The 24,711-nt window shown below is 37.8% G+C and overlaps 1 protein-coding gene across 15 annotated transcripts in view; it reads left to right on the top strand.

Moving 5' to 3' along the window:
- REV1 (DNA-directed DNA polymerase) overlaps window positions 1-24,711 on the top strand; it is a 49,633-nt gene that overhangs the window by 7,655 nt on the left and 17,267 nt on the right. For 14 of the 15 annotated variants that reach the window (XR_016080054.1, XR_016080053.1, XR_016080052.1 and 11 more), the window contains exons 6-18: window positions 23-160; window positions 369-501; window positions 601-689; window positions 794-844; window positions 934-1,137; window positions 9,252-9,371; window positions 12,344-12,436; window positions 13,259-13,318; window positions 13,422-13,508; window positions 13,723-13,806; window positions 13,942-14,014; window positions 16,014-16,073; window positions 17,385-17,474. Coding sequence is in view for 8 of the 15 variants with exons in the window: in XM_019200142.2 (XP_019055687.1) it covers window positions 23-160; window positions 369-501; window positions 601-689; window positions 794-844; window positions 934-1,137; window positions 9,252-9,371; window positions 12,344-12,436; window positions 13,259-13,318; window positions 13,422-13,508; window positions 13,723-13,806; window positions 13,942-14,014; window positions 16,014-16,073; window positions 17,385-17,474 (1,282 nt within the window). In the remaining 7 variants the exon portion in view is untranslated. The remainder of the gene's footprint in view (window positions 1-22; window positions 161-368; window positions 502-600; window positions 690-793; window positions 845-933; window positions 1,138-9,251; window positions 9,372-12,343; window positions 12,437-13,258; window positions 13,319-13,421; window positions 13,509-13,722; window positions 13,807-13,941; window positions 14,015-16,013; window positions 16,074-17,384; window positions 17,475-24,711) is intronic. The other variant, XM_019200141.2, reaches the window with a different exon arrangement.

The following is a 24,711-nucleotide window of genomic DNA, read 5'->3' as shown; positions in this document are numbered from 1 at the left end:
TTCTTTTTTTTTTTTCGTGTAGCATTCAAGGCTGCATTTCATAGGAACATGGAGGAACAGGTATCGTAAGCGTTTTCCTAGCTTGCCTGATGGAGATAAATTTGGAAATCCTCATAATAATGCTCTGACTGTTCCACGGAAAATTATCCATATAGATATGGTAAACTTTTCCATTTCTATGCAGTGCTTTTGATACAAGTGTATAATCTTTCTTTGTTTTGTTTCTAATGGAATTTTACCCTTTGTAGTTTCTAATTTCTTTGTATTGCTTGGGTCTTTGTCTATTTAGAAATTTTGTTTTGTCTATATGCATGGTTGGGCTGTCTAAATCTGTATTAAATTTTCTGTGATAACTTGTGTTATTCCAGGATTGTTTTTTTGTTGCAGTTGTCATCAAGAACCTTCCTGAGTTGCGAGATAAACCTGTTGCAGTATGCCATTCCAACAATCCCAGGGGCACAGCTGAAATTTCATCTGCAAACTACCCTGCTCGGGATTATGGTTGGTTTTACCTGAATTTACCTACACCTTTTAGCTTCTTGGTCTGTGCTAGAGTACTGTGAGTCTCTGTATAAATGAAAATGTGTTTGTATGTGGTAGGAGTAAGGGCTGGAATATTTGTCAGAGATGCAAAAGCACTTTGTCCTCACCTTGTTATTGTCCCTTACGATTTTGAAGCATATGAAGAGGTTATATTACTTGCTTGCAGAAGCATCTTTCTTTGTTTCTTTCATACTTTCACATTTGTTGTTGACTTTCTTAGAACTATGTTTTTTTGTGTGTGTTATTGCAGGTTGCTGATCAATTTTATAGCATCTTGCACAAACACTGCAACAAAGTGCAGGTCCATATGATGCAGCATGTTCTTGCAATTAATATTTCTTTTTTCACTTAAGTTATTTTTTATGAAACTGTAACTGCTAGTGGATACAGGCTGTAAGCTGTGATGAAGCATTTTTAGACGTGACAGACCTTGAAGATGAACATCCTGAACAGTTGGCTTCAATTATCAGAAAAGAGATAGATGAGACGACAGGATGCACTGCAAGTGCAGGCATTGCTCAAAATTTGCTCATTGCTCGCCTTGCCACAAGAACTGCTAAGCCAAATGGCCAATGTTACATCCCTCCTGAGAAGGTATATTCTTACATGAAGCCATTTTAATGTAGGACTGCTTGCTTCAGTACCAACTAATGTAGGACAGTTTGTTTTGATACCAGATGTAGGACCTGAATACCAAAAGATGAGTTTAGAGGAGGTTTAGGACAAAAAGTAATGATTGGTTAAGGTAGAAAAGGTCTATGGACTTGATCATAAAAATCACAGATTCATCTCAAGACAGTGAAAAACTTGGAAATAGGAAGATTGGTCTAAGGATGGGATATATATATATTTTCAGTGAAGCTTCATAGGCAGGGTTAGAATGGATAATTTGACTAGGTTTGGTTAGATTCGTATGTCTTACTCAAAAGGATGGAAATTCTAGGATTGGTAGAATAATCAAACAATAGGGAATATAGGATTCTAGGTAGAATTTTGGGATAACATTTGGAGGGATGAAAGGACGTAAGGATATGTGGAGGGTGTCCATATATAGGAGGGATTGGAGATGGTTTGTTACAAAAAGGTGAATGAGCAGAATGGAAACCTTTGGGTTTTGATGAAATTGAGGGGAATTCATCTGGATCAATTCCAATACTTTGAGAATGTTGAACGAACATCTTTTTATGAAGAATTTCTGGCTATTGATAGCTGCAATAGCTTATTGAAAGTTTAAAGAGAAAATAGAGATAAAGGGAAGAAAAACTTGGCATCACTAAATGGGGTGCCTAGAATCACTCTAGGGCATGAGGATCACTCACCACACACAACTTAAGTTTTTTTATCACTTTTTTCCAACGCCGAATATTCTCTCAGTGGAGGGGAACATATAACTTTAGTTATAAAAACTCAAAATAAACTTCATTGTATCTGTACGTTTGCACTTTATAGCTTATACATCTATACCAATGTTCTGAAAATCGTAATCGCAAAGAAAGTTGAATTGAATTGAATTGTGAATTGTATCATAATTGTAAGATTATTTCTATTTTTTAAAAACTTGTCAAAAATTAAATATAGATATGCTTAAAGGAAAAATATAGTAGAAGATCAAGACTGTAATCAGTCTTGAATCCTAATAGGTTTTAGGTTTACAAAATAGAAGAAAAGTGAGAGAAAGAAGAGAGAATAGAAGAGAAACTGGAGAACACAAGTGGTTGAAAGGAGGAACAGGTTCTAACAGATCTGCCGCCGCCACTTTCTTATTATTTATAGGTTATGTTTAGTACACAATGGAAAGGACACATCTGCCCTTAGTACTTACATAATAAATAAAGTAAATAAAAGCTGAAATAAATAACAACTGAATTAACAAACTGACTCAAACTGACACTACTATAACTGAAACAAATAACTACACATGCTGTCCTACGAACACAGTGGGGACCACTGCAGTGGGGCCCACATCAGTGTTCTCTACACTCCCCCTCAAGTTGGGAGTAGATATTTATCATTCCCAACTTGGATAGGTCTGTCTCTAACTTTTTCCTTGGTACAGCCTTGGTGAGGATATCCGCGAGCTGCATATTAGATGTGATGTACGGAAGACACACTTCTTGTGATGTGACCCTTTCTCGCACAAAATGTCGATCAACTTCAATATGTTTAGTTTTGTCATGCTGCACTGGGTTGTGGGCTATATTAATAGCTGTCTGATTATCACAATACAACATTAAGGGCTTTTCATAGTCAATACCCAACTCTTCAAGTAGTGACCTCAGCCATAAGATTTCAGCTACTCCATTAGCCATTGACCTGTATTCCGCTTCAGCACTGGAGCGGGAAACAACACTCTGCTTCTTACTCCTCCAAGAGACAAGGTTACCTCCCACAAGGGCACAATATCCAGAGGTAGACCTTCTGTCATCAACACTCCCAGCCCAATCGGCATCTGTATAGACTTCCACCCTCATGTGATTATTGTTCTTGAGGAGTATACCTCTACCCGGGCATCTCTTCAAGTATGCTAATATTCTCTCTGCCGCAAGAAGATGAGAAGTTCTAGGGGAGTGCATGTACTGGCTAACAACACTAACTGCATAGCTGATATCTGGCCGAGTGAGGCAGAGATATAGGAGCTTTCCAACCAACTGTTGGAACATAACTTTGTCTTCAAGAGGTTCCCCGCCCTCTGCACTAATCTTGTGATTTTGTTCGATGGGTGTATCAGCCGGCTTAACCCCCAACTTTCCAGTTTCCGCCAACAGATCTAGAACATATTTTCTCTGAGAGATAAAAATCCCCTGCTTGGATCTAGCAACCTCAATACCCAAAAAGTACCGTAGTGCACCAAGATCTTTCACCTCAAACTCTTGATGAAGGAGCTGTTTGAGGGACTCAATCTCATGATTGTCATTTCCTGTCACCACAATATCATCAACATATATTGCAAGTAGTGTTAGAGAGGACTCCACCCTCTTGATGAATAGTGTATGATCTGACTGGGCCTGTACATAACCAAACTTTCCAAGGGCTAATCTGAACCTATCAAACCAGGCTCTAGGTGACTGCTTCAAACCATACAATGCCTTGTTTAGTCGGCAAACCTTCTTACCTGTCTCTGTATCATAGAATCCAGGAGGCAACTGCATGTAAACCTCTTCTTGTAAGTCTCCATTCAGAAAGGCATTTTTAACATCCATCTGAAACAGGGGCCAAGAATGATTTGCTGCAAGGGATAACAGAACTCGGATGGTGGTCATCTTGGCTACTGGGGCAAAGGTCTCCAAGTAGTCTATACCATAAGTCTGAGTGAACCCCTTTTTAACCAGCCGGGCTTTGTACCTTTCAATAGAGCCATCAGCATTATGCTTCATAGTGAACACCCATCTGCATCCCACTGGTTTCTTTCCTTTTGGTGGGTCAACCGGTGCCCAAGTATTATTCTTCAACAGGGCATCCATTTCGACTTGCATTGCATCTTTCCATTCTGGAAATGATAAGGCTTCTTGCACTGTTCTTGGAATAGGGACATCGGCAATGGAAGTGAGATAGGACAGGTAAGATGGAGACAGACGAACATAGGATAAGAACTATGAGATGCTGTGAGCTGTAGAAGTGGTGCAATGTTGTTTCCCTTTGCGAATGGCAATAGGGAGATCAAGGTCATCCACAAGAGAGGAAGTGGCAACAGTGAGAGGTATCTCAGTAGGCTCTGGATTTGGAGCCGCAGAAGGAACTAGAGCTGGTCGGGACTGCCAATGACTAGGATCAACCTGCCTGCATCGCCTGTGATAGACTCTCAACTCCGGCTCCCTCTGACCACCCTCACCACTACAGCCTTCATCATCCAGTGGAATAGGTAAAGGAACAGCCCCACTTCTACCAGTCCCATTTCCACTCTCACTGCTCTCCCCCTGAGGAAAGAAACTCAAAACAACCCCACTCTCACTGCTCTCCCCTTGAGGAGAAACCCTAGGATAATAGGGTGCCTCCTCAAAGAAGGTGACATCCATGGAGACAAACCGTTTCCCTGAAACCGGATCATAGCAGCAATAACCCTTTTGAGTTTGCGCATAACCAAGGAAAATGCATTTGGAGGCCTTAGGTTCAAACTTGGAATGATGAGGCCCGAGAAGCTGAACGAAACAAGTACAACCAAAGGTTTTAAGGGGAACAATGAACAACTCCTCGTCTGGGTATAGAAGGGAAAAGGGGGTTCTCATATCAAGAACCCGGGAAGGAACTCGATTAATGAGATAAACTGCTGTGAGGATAGCATCACCCCAGAAGCGAATAGGTACATTGGAGGTAAACATAATGCTTCTAGCTACCTCCAAGATATGCCTATTCTTCCTTTCAGCAACACCGTTCTGCTGTGGTGTATAAGGGCAAGTGCTCTGGTGAATAACTCCATGGCTAAGAAGGTAGGAGGTCAATGGCTGAGCAAAGTATTCCTTTGCATTATCAGATCTAAGGACTTTGATTTTGGTCCCAAACTGAGTGAGAACCATCTGATGGATGTTTTGGGTCAGAGCATGAACCTCATCCCGAGAACGCATAAGATAAACCCAAGAAAAGCGGGTATGGTCATCAACAAACAATAGAAAATATCTGTACCCACCCATCGAAGAGATATGATATGGTCCCCAAACATCAGTATGCACAATATCAAAAGATGAATTACTCCTTTTATTACTTAAAGAATAAGAGGTTCTACAATGTTTGGCAAACTCACAACTCGCACACCTCAACTTTGATAACTCAACAGACTCAAATAAAGCAGGAAAAAGACTTTTCAAAGACTTAAAAGACAAATGACCTAATCGGTTATGCCAAAGCATAACCGAACTCACAGACTGGGAAACAAAAGACTTCTTATCCACTGACTCCCCCCGACGAGAACTCTCTCCAAGCAGATAGATCCCGTTCGTCTCACGGCCAGTCCCAATCACCTTCATCGTCTCCAAATCCTGAAAAACACATCGGTCAGGGAAAAAGGTTACTGAACAGTTCATGTGTTTGGTAATACTACTAACTGAAAGCAGGTTAGTATCAAGCTTAGGAACATGCAAGACAGAAGATAAAGAGATAGTATCTGATAGCTTGATGTCCCCCTTGCCCGAAATGGGAACAAGAGAGCCATCAACAATGGACACTCTATCTTGGCCAGAGGATAAGTGATAAGAAGTGAACAAAGATGGCAAGCTAGTCATATGGTCAGATGCACCTGAATCTATTACCCAGTAGTGGTCAATATTACCTGGAGCTGAAGCATGGTAAGCTGAGGCTCGAGTACCTGAATGTGCAAATGCAGATGTGGCAGGAGCTGATGGTGACTGAGATGGCTGAGCTGAACTCCCAACTTCCTTTTCCAACTGTATGAGGGCAGCCCGAATAGCAGCTAAAGTCTCTATGGATGTGCCTGATGAGGATGCTGAATCAGTGTTCACGACCACATGAGCATTACCCTTCTTATTTCTTAGTTTTGCTGGGACCAAGTGAGGATGTAGCTTCCAACAAGTATCTTTTGTGTGCTTGGGTTTCTTGCAATGTTCACATACCAGATCCCGTTTATCTTCCTTCTTCCGGTCCCTTTCTGAGTCACCCCCTGGCTTAGGTTTAATAGCTGTCAAGGCTGGGAAAGAGGGCTGAGGCTGCATCATGACTTTCCTCCTGGTCTCTTCACTATGCACTAGGGAGTATGCTTGAGAAAGGGTCACACTATCTCTTGTCAATATCTATTGTCGCACAATGTCATAATCTGAATTCAAACCAGCCAGAAACTCAAATACCCTATTCGTCTCGACTTGCTTTCTGTGAGTCTGGGCATCTTTGGGACTCTCCCACTCAAGGGTCTCTAGATGGTCAATCTCATGCCACAAGGATTTCAAGGTAGAGAAGTAGACAGAAACTAGCTTCTCTCCTTGTTTAAGGCTGTTCACCTCACACTTCAGTTCATAGGCTCTGGCAACATTAAGGGGTTGGGAATAGGTTTCTTTCACAACATTCCATATCTCTTTGGCTGTCTTTGCCCACAAGAAATTGCGGCTGATATGTGACTGCATAGAGTTACACAGCCATGCCATAACCAAATAGTTTTCTTGGACCCACTTGGTGTATGTTGGGTCCTCTTTGGAAGGTTCTTTCACATCTCCCAAGAGGTAACCCAGTTTTCCCCTTCCTCCAATAGCCATCATGGCTGATTGAGCCCACTCCAAGTAATTTGACCCTTCAAATCTCATATTTGTAATCTAAAACCCGGTTTCAGATACACCACCAAAACTGTTGTTTCCAAAACTACTTTCTCCCTGACCCTTAAACTCCATCTTTGATCAAGAATCAATGGCTACAAACTGTTAGAGCCACTATACCAGAAAACAGAGTAAAACAAGCAGGTCTGAAATCTGATCTGAAACCAACACAAAACTGATCTGATCCGAAATCTGATCTGAAAACAACCCAAATCTGATCTGAAATCAATCGCCTAACACAGTATATGCAAGAAATCAACTCAAATCTGATCTGAAATCAATCGGCATGCACAGTACCAGGCAGCCCGTTGATCTGAGATGCTATTTTTCTGAAATCACTACTGTGGGGCCCACTGCTGCGAGAGCAAAATTAGGGTTTCAACTGTAGGTCTGAAATAAGTGCGCAGCTGCACTCTCCAAGCAGTCCGCACAAGTGGGACTTGTCGTAGGGCAATATGAAACCCTAAAACTAATCACCTCTGAGAGGGGGGTGGGTTCGGCCCAACAGTCAAACCCTAGAAACAAACTTAAACACAGTTCGACAAGTCAAACCCTAGAAACAAACTTGAACACAGTTCGGCCCCTCCTTCTAGACAGGTCCAACCTATCTCGACTGATTGCGGTCTTTGAAACTCAATAATAAAAAACTTACTTATGTACTTCGGTTTACTGTCTTCTAGGGTTACTTGAACCCTAACCTTCACTGCTTCTTCCTGATTACCAACTCTCTGCAAGCTGCGGAAAGTCTTCAACTGCTGCGAACCTCTCCTGGTAATCTCCAAGATTCAGCCACCGAATACTTCTTCAAAGCTTCCAGCCCTAGCTAGTCCTCATGTGGTCGGCTGGACTAGACACACATGAGAAGCCCTAGATAGGCTCTGATACCAAGTAGAAGATCAAGACTGTAATCAGTCTTGAATCCTAATAGGTTTTAGGTTTACAAAATAGAAGAAAAGTGAGAGAAAGAAGAGAGAATAGAAGAGAAACTGGAAAACACAAATGGTTGAAAGGAGGAACAGATTCTAACAGATCTGCCGCCGCCACTTTCTTATTATTTATAGGTTATGTTTAGTACACAATGGAAAGGACACATCTGTCCTTAGTACTTACATAATAAATAAAGTAAATAAAAGCTTAAATAAATAACTGAATTAACAAACTGACTCAAACTGACACTACTATAACTGAAACAAATAACTACACATGCTGTCCTACGAACACAGTGGGGCCCACATCAGTGTTCTCTACAAATATAAATAGAAAAGTTATTCTTATTTTTTTTTTTTAAATTCATATCTACCATACATGTACCTAAAATAATAGAATTTACCACTTTGTGCAATGATGTCTAAGATGACATAATCAAGTTTGACTTGCAGGTCCACATACAATGGCTCTATATCCTACATATGATGGAAAATAAACTCAATATATGATCTTAAATAATGTAAATAAATCAATCCTAGTAAGATCCTTAAAACAAGTCACCCTTGACAAAACCAAATATAAACAAAACAAAATGACAAAGTAGAGAACTAATTCTTAATTGAATTGATTTGAATTGCAATGAATCATATAAATTGTAATATTTATGAATAAAATTGTAGGATTCAAACAAAAATCATAAGATTTTTGCAAAAAATGATTCAAACATAAGATTCAAATCAAAACCTTTAGGGTTCATGATTCGAATTGTGAATCGTATCATAGTCAGCCTGTAAGTACATATATGGTACATATGAATTAAAAAAAGTAGAATCACTTTTCTATTTATATAAAATTAAATATAAGTACTCTCAAATATTTGTATTTAAATATAATACCAAATTTGTTTTTTAATATAGATACCAAATAGAAAATTAAATAGAAAAATACATATTCTGTTTTTTTTATATTAAATAGATACCAAATAGAAAATTAAATATAGATGCCAAATTTTGAGAAAAAAATACGTATTTTTTTGGACATTAAGCAAAGTATCTGGTAGTCAGCCTGTCATATTTTATCTCTTTCTCTTAGTGATATCTTGTAGTCAGCCTGTCATATTTTCTCTCTTTCTCTTAGTGACTTGATGTACAACTAATCTTTATCTCTTTCTAGCCCCCCTTTCTTTTCCTGTAATTCTAATGTAGTTAATGCACATTATGGTGAAATCTTTGGAGTATTTACATATTGAAATCTGTACTATGTTTTATAATATTCTGCTGCTTCCATGCAAGGTGCCTGCACCTGGGTTGGGGGGGTTGTGGGTTGGGGGATGGGCTACCCCCCGTTGTGTGGCCCTTTAGAAGATATCAAAAAAATATTCTGCTGCTTCCATCTATTATTGTTGTATGTTATTCTGACACATTTGCCTTATTTTTATATCCATCACCATCACTTAATGAATCATGTGAGGCTTTGGAGTTATGACAATATTTCCACCTTTATTTACTATAACTATGTTAATTATCTCAGGTTGATGCTTATTTAAGTGAACTTCCAATCAAGGCACTTCCAGGTGTTGGGCATGTTCTAGAAGAGAAATTGAAAAAGCGTCAAATTTGGACTTGCGGCCAGTTGCGTAGGGTTTCCAAGGTTTCTGAGATTTCATGTTGAGATATGAGCATTACTCTTTAGATCTGGGATCCGAATATCAAATTGGTTTCATCATTATCCTGATTTTAGGGGTTGCTATATTTTCTATAATCTATTTCTGCCTCTTCCTGTTGCTGGACTAGGCTTTGTCAAACGGAATTGTATAGCTGCTTCATGCTATAGTGAACATTTATGTTTGATGATGGTGGTATGGTAGCTGGAAAATTCTTTCCTGTGGAATGAAGTTTGGATGGTGACATGAATATATTTTTATTACTATTGAAGTCTTGATTCTTTATATGGAAATCATAGAAAAAGCCTCCTTAAGGGTTCTAATCCCGGCAAAACACAATATTTGTTGATGTAACTGAAAGGCAAAAGACAACATTTCATTCATCAATAAGAAGATCTGTTTAGATAGAAAGGTACCTTGTTCACATGAAAATAAAATCCTATGCCTGATTTATGGCCTAAATCTCAGCCATTTTTCTGACATTGGTTACGTGAAAATCTTGGAACAAAAGAATTACCATTAAAGCAGATATTCTTGCCACATATCATAATCTGTCGGTAAATTGGCCTTCATCATTGTCATCTAAGCCTTGTCCAACTATATGAGTGTTTAAATTATTTCTTACTACTTCAACTCATGACATTTTTGTCAGCTCCTAGTCCTAGCCTCTTCAACTTGTGACAGATCACTTCTTCTTATGGTGTTATTGATGGTCTTCTATGCACGTGACCAACCATTTTAGTCTACTTTCTCTCATTTTATCACCTATTAGAGCTACTTCTAGGTTGCTCATCTGTAAATTGGTGGCATAACTTGCTCAAATCATGTCCAATCACATGATCTTTGGTCTTGTTAAACAACTGAATAAGCTTGGTAATGATACTACAACAGAATGACAGAAGTAGTTGGACATGCTTTCACATGGAAAATTTGGTCCAAAGTAATCTGACAAGATTTTGATTCATAGAACATAAGTCTTGAATTCCATGATTTGTAGCCTATCATTCTTCATGCCTTCTCTTGGTGTTTCTGTTGTATAATTGTTTTTGTCTCATCAGCTGCATGGAGTTAGTTTCTTTTTCCTGTAATTTCTCATGATTTTCATTGTTTTCTATTAGGTATATTTGGTTTCTGTTAGATTTGGTGTAGTGAATTGCAAGCAAATGCTTTGCTTGTCTTGTAGTTGAAGAATTGGGACTTACACACCTTTAGTGGGGATTTCCTTGGTGTTTGTGGGCTAAATAGATTGAAATTTTTTTCTAATGTAATCTACTTCTATGGAACCACTATTCATTTATCCAAGGGTGCATAAAAAATGAGGCCATTGTCTATTCATCAAAATCAAGTTAACTAATTCCTGAACATTAGGGGTCATTTCTTGGTGCAATGGCAAAATCTCTGGCTGACAAGCATGAGAATGCAGGTTTGAGTCTGGGAGCAGCCACTTTGTGCAACAAATGCCAAAGGTTATGCTGTATATAGTCCACCTGCCCCAACATTATCTACTTTGATGATAATCCAGGTTGTGGGAAAGTTAGCAAATACAATTGACTTTTATGGTGTCACTTAGCTAAATATGTTGGTTAATTCTGCAAGCATATTGAATCAAATTTTAAATGGGGCATTTCTGAATTTGATTCAATAAGAATCTGGGATATTTGAATTTGATTTGAAATATGACGCGTCTGAGAACTATATATTTGAATTTGTTCTAAAAACCAGGTCCAAATTTCCAAAATCCTAGGCCATCTTTTGCTTCATGATTGCAACCAATTCCTCATGATGGTGAAAGTGTCTGGTCCAGTTGGCCAGAGATTCTTCATATCATGTCTGATTGAGTGGGGTTTGCTATAGTGTTATGGGAAAGGCAATGAATGTGGCAGACAAAAACAAGTTTGAAGCCTTGAAGGTTGTAGAGCAGAGACCTACTAAAAAACTCATGGGTGCATGCAAACCTGTATGGATTGGGGACTTTAAGGCTGTTGATCATGGTGTGGATGGAGATGAGATATCATCTCTGATACGACTCAACAGATAGCCAGACTTGTCTGGCAGTCTGACTATAGGATCACATCTTCACCTTTTGAAAAGGAGGGGAGGTTCTCTTCTTGGCTGCCTCTCACTCCCTTTCTCTATGTTGATATGAAAAGAAGAATAGGGTTTTGACATCTGTTTGTAGGTAGACTCTTTTACCCTTAATTTTTAAGTTAAGTCTTTAAAAGAGGGTCATATACATGAATACATCCACATACAAAGACTACACATATATGGATCTTGATGGATCAAATTGGCATAAATCTGAATTCGATCCAATAACTAATTGAATCACATGAATCTGACTTAAAGTAATCAGATTTTGAATTGAATCAGATCAATATCCGATCCATTGGCAGCCCTATTATGGGTAAAGTTAATTGTTTATTATGTTTAAACATTAACGAAGGTATTCTAATTTATGGGTTGCAAACTTGATTGCTCAATAGGGGATCTTGGATAAAATGATGACTCTAAAATCTGTGCCACCATCTCATGGTAGTCATGTATTAGCAAGCCTTTGGGTTATATCATTATAATGAAATTATTTAATATAGTTTTTTCATTCATTATAGTTTATAATTTGTGCCTTATATGAATCTCAGAATACAATGTATTTCTTACAGGACATGATTGAGTTTTCTGACTGCAAATGCAATTAAGTAGAAATTTGTGGTTTATCTATTAGCTTTGCCCTTTTGTTACTTATCATTTAATCGTGAAATTTAAAGTTTCAACTTTCAAGTAAGCTATCTACAACAATTGTTTATCATTATTAGCTACACTCTTGCTTTTCCTGCTTTACTGCTCTGGTTATTGATGTGAATGTTATGAAATACTAGCTTATTAATAACCTCCTTTTGCTAACTATTACAAATAAGACTTTGGAATCTCTCTGATAGTTTTTAATGCACGCATTTTCCAGGAATCTCTTCTAAAGGACTTTGGTACAAAAACTGGTGATATGCTTTGGAGTTATTGTCGTGGAATTGATAACCGGATGGTTGGAATGGTTCAGGTATGGCAGAACTTCTCTAGAATCCTATTTACCTTAACATGGCTAATAGCATTATGTCCCTACAGGTGTCTCTCTAATCTTCTTATAAAGATTGTTTAATTTCTTTTGGCTAATGGCCATACAAACTCATGCCAATGATGGGGTTGTGAGATACTGTCAAATTAAGTTGGATTTGGTAAATCAATTATACTAAGCGAACCAAATTGGGTTAGCAAAGAGGGTCATTTTTACTAAAATGAAAAACTTGCTAATAGCTAGCAACCTTCTACATATAATCTTTTGACAACTAAGCCTAGGGCATAATCCTATTATTTTGCAATTAGAAAGTTTGAGTGGTGGGCAAGTTCTTGCTGTAGTATGAAGTCTGAACTTTGAATAACTCCAGCTAAAATTCTGAATTCTTTAATGCTTTAAAACATTCAGTCAGAAATTCCTGACCACTGCCAAGAGATTAACGGAGGAGTTGGGGTTAGATGGAAAAAGTAAGGCTTGGGAGTTATTAGGACAAGTAAGGGTCAGTGTTTGAACTTGGTTGGTTAGTTTACATTTCTGCTTGAGATTTTATTAGCAAAAACTGGGTTGAAAACCACCTTCATAATACATGATTCAACAGAGAGAAAGCTTAAGAAATGGAAAACATTGGAAAACAAGGGGTGCTAGGTTATATCTTTTATGGTGTTGGTTAATACCCCACAATATAACAAGTCCTTACTTGCACTGTGGTTTAATTCTATAGATTAAGTTAGCCATTCCATTTCCTGATAGTAATATGTGCTTTCATATCCTTATCTCATACCATTATGCACATGATATAATCCACAGGAAACCAAATCTATAGGTGCTGAAGTGAATTGGGGTGTGCGGTTCAATGATTTGAAAGATGTAGGTATCTTGCCACATTGAACATTTAAATTGTCATTTTCTTTTCTTATTATAATGTTTGTTTGGATCATTGATTTTGAATTTTGACAATTCTCCTTTCCAGAGTGAAAATTTTATTGTGCACCTTTGCAAGGAGGTATCCTTGCGCTTGCAGGGATGTGGAGTGCAGGGACGCACTATTACTCTAAAGGTATTATCTTGAGTGATATATTGTTGTTCTTCTATAATTTGAATTTTATGCTTATTTAGGGACTTCTTTCTATCTTTTTTTTTTATTCAGAATTCTTTTTTTTGGTGAGTTATTACCTCTTTCATCTTTGGACGAAGTGCTTTTGATAATCTTCTTGTGTAGACATGGCCATGTAGGTTGTGAAACACTATTCTATTTGATATGTTTTTTCCAGTTAAAAAAGAGGAGAAAAGATGCAGAGGAACCTAGAAAGTACATGGGATGTGGAGACTGTGAAAACCTGAGCCATTCTGTGACGGTAGTACTGGAGCTGGGGGAGTGTCTTATCCATTTTCAATTATACATATATGTAGTTCCCATTTTGTCTTTAGCAACTAACTCTTGGCTGCAAGGTTCTGACCCTGGTCACTGGTGCTTATTGCCAATATAATAGGTCCCAATTCCTACTGATAATGAGGATGTTCTTCAAAGGATAAGCAAGCAACTTTTCAGTTCTTTTCACATTGGTAACCAAAATTTAGGCAAATTCTATGTTATTTTTTTTATTTCCTTTAAAAAGTATGAATATTAAGTCATGTAATCACAGGTTTTCAGTTAGAGATTGTTTTGCATTGCAGATGTGTTTAAGTTTTAGAACCAAATACGTTTTAGCAAATGAAAGGATAGGGCTTCTCATTTAAAATGCCAGGGCAGACTCAATTTTTTATAAGTAAAGAAAATACATTCAATCCCCATTTCATGCACGGATATTTTATTTAGTAACCGTGGGCTATCTAGTCTTCTAGTCATGCTTCTTGATTTGTCCCAGTAATCTGAGATTTTACCACCTCCTATATTACCTGATGTTTTATATTGTCTACTATCCAAGGTATCGGTTCTTTTTCAGTAGTCACATGGTTGACCTTGATCTTGTATTTTTTTCCTTTCTTCTTTGAGGTCTGATGAATAAGTATAAAATAGGTTGAACAATTTTCATAAAGTCCTCCAAACAAAGACATATTTTATTAAAGGAAAAAAATCATTTGAAGTGTTTAACAGAATACTTGCTACATGCATAGAAACTTCTAACGGCATGCCTGAATTTAGAACTTTCCTAGATGGGCTTAGGATAGCTCAAGATTCAAATTATAGCTGAATATTAATGGAAAGTGACTCAATGAACACTGTGCCTATAGTTCAAGAAATTTGAAGCCCCTTTGGAAACTACTTTGTCCTTGAAAAAAGATAGACAAGAGATTACAAGAACGAGAGACGGTGATATCACATACTTAAAGAGAAAACAATAAGATGGTTGACCTCCTAGCAAATCTAGCATGTTACAAGCAGGAATCTCAAACTTTCATCTTGCAAAGTATGGCCCCTAGAAAAATTAAGGTGGCAATGTTTTCATGGATAATATGCGGTTTCCAAACATTAGATTTTAATCTTTTTTTTTTATGGGTGAAAAGGTGCTATGCCTGGGAATAATTGTTTGGAATAATCCCCTCTCCATTGTTTTCCATATATTAATAATTTTTTAAGGTAGTAACTCCTCTTCCTGGAGTAAAATTTGAGTACTAAAATAAAATACTATATACATAGAAATATTGAAAAATGGGTAGAAAACTAGAAACTATTTTTCTTAGATATGAAAAAAAAAGGTTTTCTTTTTTCCTGAAATATTTGACACATCTGTGATGTAGAAAACTAGAAATCATAGTTGGAATGAGCTTAAGATGTCCTGTCAACTTTTGCATATGCTGTTTAATAACCTCTTTTTTTTTTTGTTAAAATTACCTTAATTACTCTCTCTATTTGTTTCATTTTTATTTTCTTTTTTAAATTGGGACTTTTCTGTCTCATGTTATTGAATGAATTCTTTTCCAGCTCATCTTCTGTAATTGGGATTTGCTCCTCACGGAGCGTGCCTCACACCAACCTCAGTGCATTGCAGCCCTGCATTGGGAACATCTCCCATACTTGATTTTGTTAGTCATGGGAAGATATTCCCAATGCAGGGATGTGATGTGCTGTGAGGTTGGTGTGAGGTGTGCTTTGTGAGAAGCAAATCTGATTTCCATCTTCTACCAAACTGGCTTTTCTTAATCTTATGTTGATTCTCATCACACATTGCTCAATGATACATATAAATGTAACTAATCCACCCCAAGGTTATTCATACAGCTAATTCATGTATTTGTGCTGTGCAGATATAACCTTTTTTTTGTCTTGTTCTCTGTTCCTGCCAATGGGCACATGTGAACTTTAACATTGTGTTTGATTGTTAAGAAAACGGAAGAAAGGAAAAAATATCTAAAAGAAAGTGACTTAATTTGCTTGACAAGGGAAAATAAAATAGAAAAATAAAGTTAAGATAAAAGAAAATCTTTATTTTATTTTCTCTTATTTTCTTTTAATTTGTTGTGTTATTATCTGTCTATCCTTGCCCATCATCTCGTCATGACACTTGTTAACTCTTTTTTCAATAGTTGAAGTCTTGTTTACACTTTGAGCACTCTTGCACAGATGTGAAGGAAATTCGGGGCATTGGCTTGCAAGTTTCAAAGCTGGAAAGTGCAGACACAGGTAAACAAGTTTCACATGCATTTTTTTTTTAAATTATTTTCTTTTTCGTTATTTGGATTTTATGAATTTAAGGGTTTACTTCACCCATTACTTCAGCACTGTCATTTGAATCATTGTTGGATAACTTGGACTCAACTTTTCTACTTTGTTTGAGATCTCTGGGTCTAAAAGCTGGATGACTTGGTTAGGATTAGAAAATGCAAAGGTTTGGCCTGATACACTTGAAACTTTTTTTTTGAACATGGTAAATTGGGTGAACCAATCAAGCCAGAATTTCTGAAATGGCAAAGAATGAAATGAGAAATTCTAATCTTTCTTCCTTTTCAAGGCAAATTCTAATGGCCTTTTCTATTTTTAAATCTATCTTTCTTAATGATTCAGAAGGCAGGATCTCTTCTATTAGTGTTTCAATTTCAAAAAGCTGATTTCACTTTCTATTTTAGAAACTATGCATGTATAAAAAATCTTACCCTCATGTAATGCTATGACTGTGTGGTGACTGTAAACTCATTTTTATTGTTTTCTCCATGGATGTCATGATAGATCTATAGAGCATCCTTTTTGATCATTTGAGGTGTCAGGTATTCATTTAGTTGGTCGTGAGACCTCATACAATGTTACAACATTAAAACTTTCTTGCCTCCAGCTTGAGCACTCAAGCCAAAAAATTCCCCTGTTATATTGCAGGTTTAAGAATCGAAGCCTCATCCTTGATTTAGCACTTGAATGTTTAAGTGAAGTCTGAATGAGGATAAATATAGAGAGGGAAGAGATACAAAATGGAAGGTTTTCTCATATAAACTGTTGTCATGAGAGAGGAGAAAGATAGAGGGGAAGAGAAGATTTAGGGCAGCAGATCACCACCCAATATCTCTCTCAAATAAGAGACTAAGAGAGTTGCTTTATATTGATACTAGAAATGTCCAAATAATAGAGAAGTCCACAATGTGCCAGACATTGCATTAAAATCCCTGATTATAAGTTTTCTTCCCAAGGTACCCCGATTTACATGCTTAGTACAGCTTGAATACTCCAACATATACTTGTATGTATCTATATAATAATATACATTGTATATGTTCAGCTTGGCACGGATGACAGAATGACTTGCAAAGTAATCATTTTAGAGGTCAGGCGAGTGAAACCTGAGTATTTTGACGGCGCTTTGGATCATCATACACAGAACCATGTTTCACAATTCTTGTGTGCTAATGGACTATTGCTGCTAAAAGTTAAATTGTTATCTGTTCCTAATTTATGTACTGTGATTTTTTAGGGGGTCTAACTGCATTTACTGACTTTGATTTGAAGGGCATGACAAAAATGCTTTAATATCATGGCTCACCAATGCCTCAACAAATACAGGGGAACCGCATGAAGATAAAGAGGGGGTTGATAGAGGTAAATGCAGATCAATTTTGTAACCTGATTTAAATTTTCTCGACTTCTTGTATAAGAAATAGCTATTTATCTTGAGAATGCTACAAACAGTGCTAAGAATTCAATAGCTAAGTTTAAAGCATATAATAAAATAAGTTTAGGAAAATAGATGGTGAAAAGGATATATGCAAAGTACAAACTATGAAGAACAAGGTGGAAAAGATCTAGGTCATATGCACTAAAGGTGAAGATCAATGAGTTCTAGTAGAGAATGAAGAGATTAAAAAGATGGAAAGGTTGTTGTTTGAAGACTTAAAACGAAGAACATTTTAAGAGGCAACACTTAGATATTGTGAAAACCCTATTAAGTTCTAGGTTAAAGTAGAGAAGAAGAAGAGGAAGAAGAAGAAGAAGAGAAGAAGAAGAAGAAGAAGAAGGAGAAGAAGGGTTCGGCCAGTTGAGGAAAATCTATCCTCTCTAGTCGACCCACTTGTATTTATCTCAAAATAAACTTAGTTACAAGAAAGACCATATTGTCCCTCATTAGTAATGGAACACACAACTTAAACTTGAATAAAACAGACCTTTCACTCTCAAATAGATAAACCCAAATGACCAAAGTACCCCTGTTCTGTGAACTCTAACAGATACGGCGTTAGGAGATAAAGAATGTGGATCATATCTGTTATTGTAGGATTTGGACACTAGAAGTTAAAGAAGCTCATTTGAAGATCATAGTTTTCAAGGCGCCAGGGCGAGGCTGGGTGTTAGGGGGGCGCCTTGTCGCCTTGTCGCCTAGTCGCCTAAGTAGAAATCACTGATTGCAGATTTAGTTGAATTCCTTGTGAAGGGAAAGAAGAAGAAGATGAAGATTTCAACAGTAGAGAAGAAAAGAGGAGAAGAAAAGAGTAGGAAATCAACTAGGATTCTTAGATTAACCCTAGCCGCAAACCCCTCATTATAATTTATACTTAACTTAAAGGATGAGATATTACCAGAATGCCCTTAGTAGGACGGCTACTAAAGTAACTGAACAGTCATAACTCAAAAACATAAACTAATGGGCCTAAAGCCCAACAACTTCCTAACTAAATAACTTAAAATAAGAATAAAAACAACTAGGCCCAACTCAACACTCCCCCGCAAGTTGGGAGTAAATGTCACACATTCCCAACTTGCGTAGATCATGCAACTTGTTCTTTGCAACGCCTTTTGTGAGAACATCAGCGAGCTGCAGATCAGAAGCAATGTATGGAAGACAAACTTCTCCAGAAGTCACTCTTTCTCTGATAAAATGTCTATCCACTTCAATGTGCTTAGTTCGGTCATGCTAGACTAGGTTATGGGCAATGTTAATTGCTGCCTGGTTATCACAGTACAACATCATAGGTTCTTCTGCCTATACACCAATTTCTTCTAATAGGGAACGCATCCAGAGAAGTTCTAAAACTCCATGTGCCATGGCCCTGTATTCAGCTTCAACACTTGATCTTGCCACCACTGTTTGTTTCTTACTCTTCCACGAGACAAGGTTACCCTCAACAAGGGTGCACACTTCTGAAGTTGATCTCCTGTCATCAAGGCATCCTGCCCAATCTATATCTGTGTAAGCCTCTAGTTTTAATTGTCCATGATCAGTAAACAATATGCCTCTCCCGGGTGTCCCTTCAGATAAGCAAGAATCCTGTCAACTACCTCCCAATGCTGGACTCGTGGAGCATGCATGTATTGACTTACCACACTTACTGCATAGGAAATGTCTAGTCTTGTCATACACAAGTATAGCAGCCGACCCACAAGTCTCTGATTTCTCCCATTGTCCTTTACTGGCTCACCTTCTGATGCATTGATTCTATGGTTCTGATCAATAGGGGTACTGATTACCTTTGTTCCAAGCTTCCCTGTTTCTTGAAGAAGATCCAAGACATACTTCCTTTGAGAGATAAAAATTCCATGTTTTGATCTTGCAACTTCAATGCCTAAGAAGTATCTCAGTTCTCCAAGATCCTTAATTTCAAATTCTTTATGTAGATTCCTTTTTAGACAATCAATCTCACTTAGGTCATTCTCCGTGACAACAATATCATCCACAAACAATTAGGACTGACACCGAAGATCCCCTTCGCTTCACAAACAAGGTATGACCGGATTGAGTCTGAGTGTAGCCAAAAGCAATCAAGGCCTTTCTGAATCTGTCAAACCATGCTCTGGGAGATTGTTTCAAGCCATAAAGTGACTTCTTAAGCGTGCATACCTTTCCCTTTTTAGCATCACTGTAGAAGCCAACAGGAAGATCCATATACACTTTCTCTTGCAGATCTCCATTTAGAAAAGCATTCTTCACATCAAGTTGAAACAAGGGCCAAGAGTATGTGGCAGCAAGAGAAAGAAGTATCCGAACAGAGGTCATCTTTGCAACTGGTGCAAAGGTCTCTAAGTAATCAAGAGGAATACTTGAATCCATGTTAGCTGAATCTGGAGTCTCCAAGGAACCAACAGGAAGTGATGTGAGTTCTGTTGTAGTGGAATCAACCTCCTTGTGAAGTTTCTGTCGTGAGTAATGCTGAGAAGCAGGACGCAAAGGAGGTGGTAAGGTAGGTGACACATGAGGGTCAAGCACAGGAGTAGACACAGGGACTAGAACTGGGAGAGGAATGGACTGCTGACTCACTTCCCCAAAACACTCCCCCTGAGAAGGATTCTTTGAGAAGAAGTATGTGGATTCAAAAAAGGTGACATCCATGGTAACATACCAGCTTCTAGAGACTGGATCATAGCAGTAATACCCTCTCTGATTTTCTGCATATCCAAGGAAGACACACTTCTTTGCCTTGGGATCAAGCTTTGAGCGGTGAGGAACAAGGATATATGCAAAGCAGACACACCCAAACACCCTGAGAGGAATATGAAACATCTCCCCCCTCAGGAAAAAGGAGACTGAATGGGGTGCTGAATCCAAGTATACAAGAGGGCACCTTGTTAATCAGATATATTGCTATGAGAACTACATCACCCTAAAACCAAATTGGAACTATAGATGTGATCATCATGCTTTTTGCAATCTCAACAATGTGTCTGTTCTTCCTTTCTGCAACACTATTTTGCTGTGGACTGTAGGGACAACACCATATTCTAACGGATATGAGGCAAGGTGTTTTTCAAAATATTTCATGGCATTGTCTGATTTGAACACCTTTATTCTTGTTCCAAACTGTGTTAGCACCATCTGATGAAATTGCCTTACCAAGGATGATACTTCATCGCGGTATCTCATCAGGTAAATCCAAGAGTATCGTGAGAAATCATCTACAAATAAGCGAAAATATCAATAGCCTCCCATAGAAGGAACATGGTAAGGTCCCCACACATCAGAATGAATAACATCAAAAGAAGAAGAACATGTTTTATTACTAGGTTTAAATGAATGTCTACAATGCTTTCCAAGTTGACAACCTTCACACTCCAGACTTGACAAACTAACAGATAAAAAGTTTTGGAAACAAAAGATTCAAGAAGAAAAAGGTAAATGGCCCAAACGATTATGCCAAAGCATAATTTGACCCACAGACCCTGACTCACTATCTCTGCTGACATGATGACTCTGATGAGGAGGAAGCACATCCAGGAGGTAGATTCCATTCACTTCACGACCACTCCCAATCATCCTCTTTGAATCCAGATCCTTCAAAATACAATGACCAGGAGAAAAAATTACCGAGCAGTTCAGGTTCCTAATCAAACTACTAACAAATAACAAATTAGTGCTCAATCTGGGAACATGAAGGACAGAGGGAAGGGAAATAGAATCACTAATCTTGACAGATCCCTTCCTAGCAATGGGAACATGGGATCCATCAGTTGTGGAGACCTTATTTCTGCCAGAACAGAGCTGGTAAGAGGAAAAAATAGTAGAGCTATGGGTCATGTGCTCTGAGGCTCCAGAATCTATTATCCAAGGAGGTCCCTCACCTGAAGTAGAAACATAATTTGCAGTGACATGTGAACTACCTGTGTGAACAAAGGAAGTAGAGTGGACTCCACCAGTACCACCTATACCTTGCTGTTCGCTTGCTGCTGAACTGGAACTGGCTGTATCCTGCTGGTTCAGAAGTTGCCCTTACCTCTCAAGTTCGGCCCTTACTATAGCAGCTGTAACAGACTCCAGAGCAGCTGTAGTAGGAGGGGCCGGAATGTCACCAGTAACTTCCATGTGAGCATTTCCCTTCTTATTTTTCAGTCTATTCGGCACAAGATGTGGGTGAAGCTTCTAGCAAGTATCTCTTGTGTGTTTAGGCTTCTTACAGTAGTCACAGATCAAATCTCTTTTATCTTCCTTCTTGATTTCACTGCCACCCCAATCTCCACTTTGTTTAGGTTTCACAGTACTCACCATGGCAGACTGATCAAAAATAGGATTTTTCATCATCACATCTCTCCTGCTCTCCTCCCCTGACACTAAGGCATATGCTTGGGAGAGGGTAACTCTGTCCCTGGAAAGAAGATGCTGTCTTGCAATATCATACTCAGGATTAAGGCCAACAAGAAATTCAAACACCCTATACTTCTCTAGATGTTTCTGATAGGTAGCTGCATCCTTAGTGGTTTCCTAAGCAAATGTCTCTAAATGGTCAATCTCCTACCATAGGGTTTTAAGGACTGAAAAATAAGCTGCAATAGGTCTATCTCCCTGCCTTGTAGAAATAATATGATTTATCAACTAATAAGCCCTAGCAACATTCTCCCTCTTTGAATAGGTTTCTGTAACCCCATCCCATATTTCCTTACCTGTATTTGCCCATAAAAAATTTTTACTTATATGGGGCAACATGGAGTTACACAACTTAGTCATCACCATATAATTCTCCTGTACCCACTAGGAGTTGCTAGTTTCGGGTTTCACTTCACCAGTGATATACCCTAATTCCCCACGAGCACCAATGGCCATCTTTGCAAATCGTGACCATTCTAAGTAATTTGCACCATCCAACCTAACTGTAGTAATGGTCCTAGTCTCGAAAAGGTCTCTAACACCTCCTCCCACTGGTCCCATTTCACTTCCAGGTTTATTTTCATCTCCATGACCTTCCATGCTTCTTAAAAAGTGTAAAGAAAATAACTGAAATATGCAAGAAGATCAAACGAAACACTTCTGGAACCAACAACACCTTTTTGGTGTCCTAGACTGTCTTCCCACAAAAGATTCCTTTTTTGCGGGATGGGAGAGGAGAGAGAAGAGGCAGCCGCTCTCTCAAGAAGCCTCCAAATCAGGCAGGACTTGAACTGCCCCCTATAGAAAACTCCAAGGAACCCTAAAAAATTAGGGTGCCACTTCCTAGGTCAAAATTGAAGAGTCCAACAGAAACATGACTCTTCCCCTTTCTCCAGTTTTTCCTGATTTTGATGAGAAACGCTAGACCAGCTACAGGGCAAACAGATTCACCAAAAAATCCAAAAATTGGGTTTACCTGAGATTTTCGATCAGCCTCTTAAATCACCATGCAGTCATCCGATCTAGGGCTGCATGAGAAAACAACTCAAGGAACCTTCGGCCTGCTCTGATACCAAGTAGAAATCACTGATTGTAGATTTAGTTGAATTCCTCGTGAAGGGAAAGAAGAAGATGAAGATTTTAGTACTAGAGAAGAAAAGAGTAGGAAGTCAACCAGGATTCTTAGATTAACCCTAGCCGCCAACCCCTCATTATAATTTATACTTAACTTAAAGGATGAGATATCACAAGAAAGCCCTTAGTAGGGTGGCTACTAAAGTAGCTGAACAGTCACAACTTAAAAACATAAACTAATGGGCCTAAAGCCCAATGACTTCCTAACTAAATAACTTAAAATAAGAATAAAAACAACTAGGCCCAACTCAACAGCCTAGGCGATGGATTTTTTTATATAGAAAACATAGATCCTAGGGTAGTTCCCTAGGTACCATAGCCATTTTTCCCTAATAATTATTCATAATTTTCATAAGAAAAGTATAGAGTTCATGTTAAAGTATAGAAAATGTGTTGATTAGACAAAATTTTAAGTTCTTCCTTACTTATTGGTTCAGGTTTTAAAGTCTTTGAGGGTTCAATACAACATTTAGCAATGTTTATATTGATTAAATCCTAACAAATAAGAAAATAATAAAAACAAATTAGCATATAAACACACAAAATGAGTATATTAGTTTAATAGTGCCTATTTTATAATTATAATGTCAAAAAAATAAATAATAAAAAAGTATTTTACAATACATAGTACAAAACTGCTTGGCGATTAGGTGAGGCGAGCCTCAAAGGGTGCCTTGTCGCCTAGGCGTCGCCTTGACAACTATGTTGAAGATGAAGATAGGAAGATATTAGATCTGATGTTATTCTCATATAAGTTTGGAAGTGCATGGCTGGGATGGGCATATTATAGCTAAGTTGTTTAATATGCTTATATAGACAGAAAATTCTTGATGAATGAATAAAAGTATAACTCTTCCTGCATATAAGAATAGATGTGATATCCGAAATTGCAATACTAGAGGGATTAATCCTATGAAACATACCATGGAACGTTTAGAGTTGATGAGAGTGACTACTAGTATATGTAGCTAGTGTATTAGCCAATTTTGCTTCATGTCCTTTTTGGTTTTCCCCTATCTCTTCTAGCCCCTTCAACTTGTAACAGATCACTTTTTCTCGTTCATGTGCCCTAACCACATTACTATACTTCCCCTCATTTAACTACTTGTTGGAGCTACTCTTATGTTTCTTCAAGTAAGTTCATTTTTTATTCTAACCTTTCTAGTTTCCCATTCATCCATCTCAACATTCAATTTTCTGCCTCATTTTTTTTTGACATGTTATTTCTTGATTGCCCAACACTTTGTTCCATACAACAATGCTGGCCTTATAATTGTTATAAAACTTTCCCTTAGCCTAAGTGGTATTTTTCTATCACATAAAACTCTGGATGCACCCCTTCACTTTGCCCATCCTGCTCTAATTCTATGAGCAACATTTCTCCTCAATTTGTCCCTTGTTATCGATTATTGAACCAAGGTAATGGAAAAGGTCATATTGAGATATCTCCTGGTCTTCAATTCTGTCTCTTGATTTCTACTCCTATTGTTATTAAATTTACTTCTCATATATTCTGGTTTTGTTCTACTTATTCTAATGCCTATTGTTTTTAAGGAATTTTCCCAAAAATCTAATTTTGCATTTAATCCTTATTTAGTTTTATCAATTAATACTATGTCATCAGAAAACAATATG

Source organism: Nelumbo nucifera, chromosome 1 (assembly GCF_055504915.1).
Source record: "Nelumbo nucifera cultivar China Antique chromosome 1, China Antique-T2T, whole genome shotgun sequence".
In the NCBI taxonomy this organism is placed as follows: domain Eukaryota; kingdom Viridiplantae; phylum Streptophyta; class Magnoliopsida; order Proteales; family Nelumbonaceae; genus Nelumbo; species Nelumbo nucifera.
This window is presented reverse-complemented; position numbering and strand designations above follow the sequence as displayed.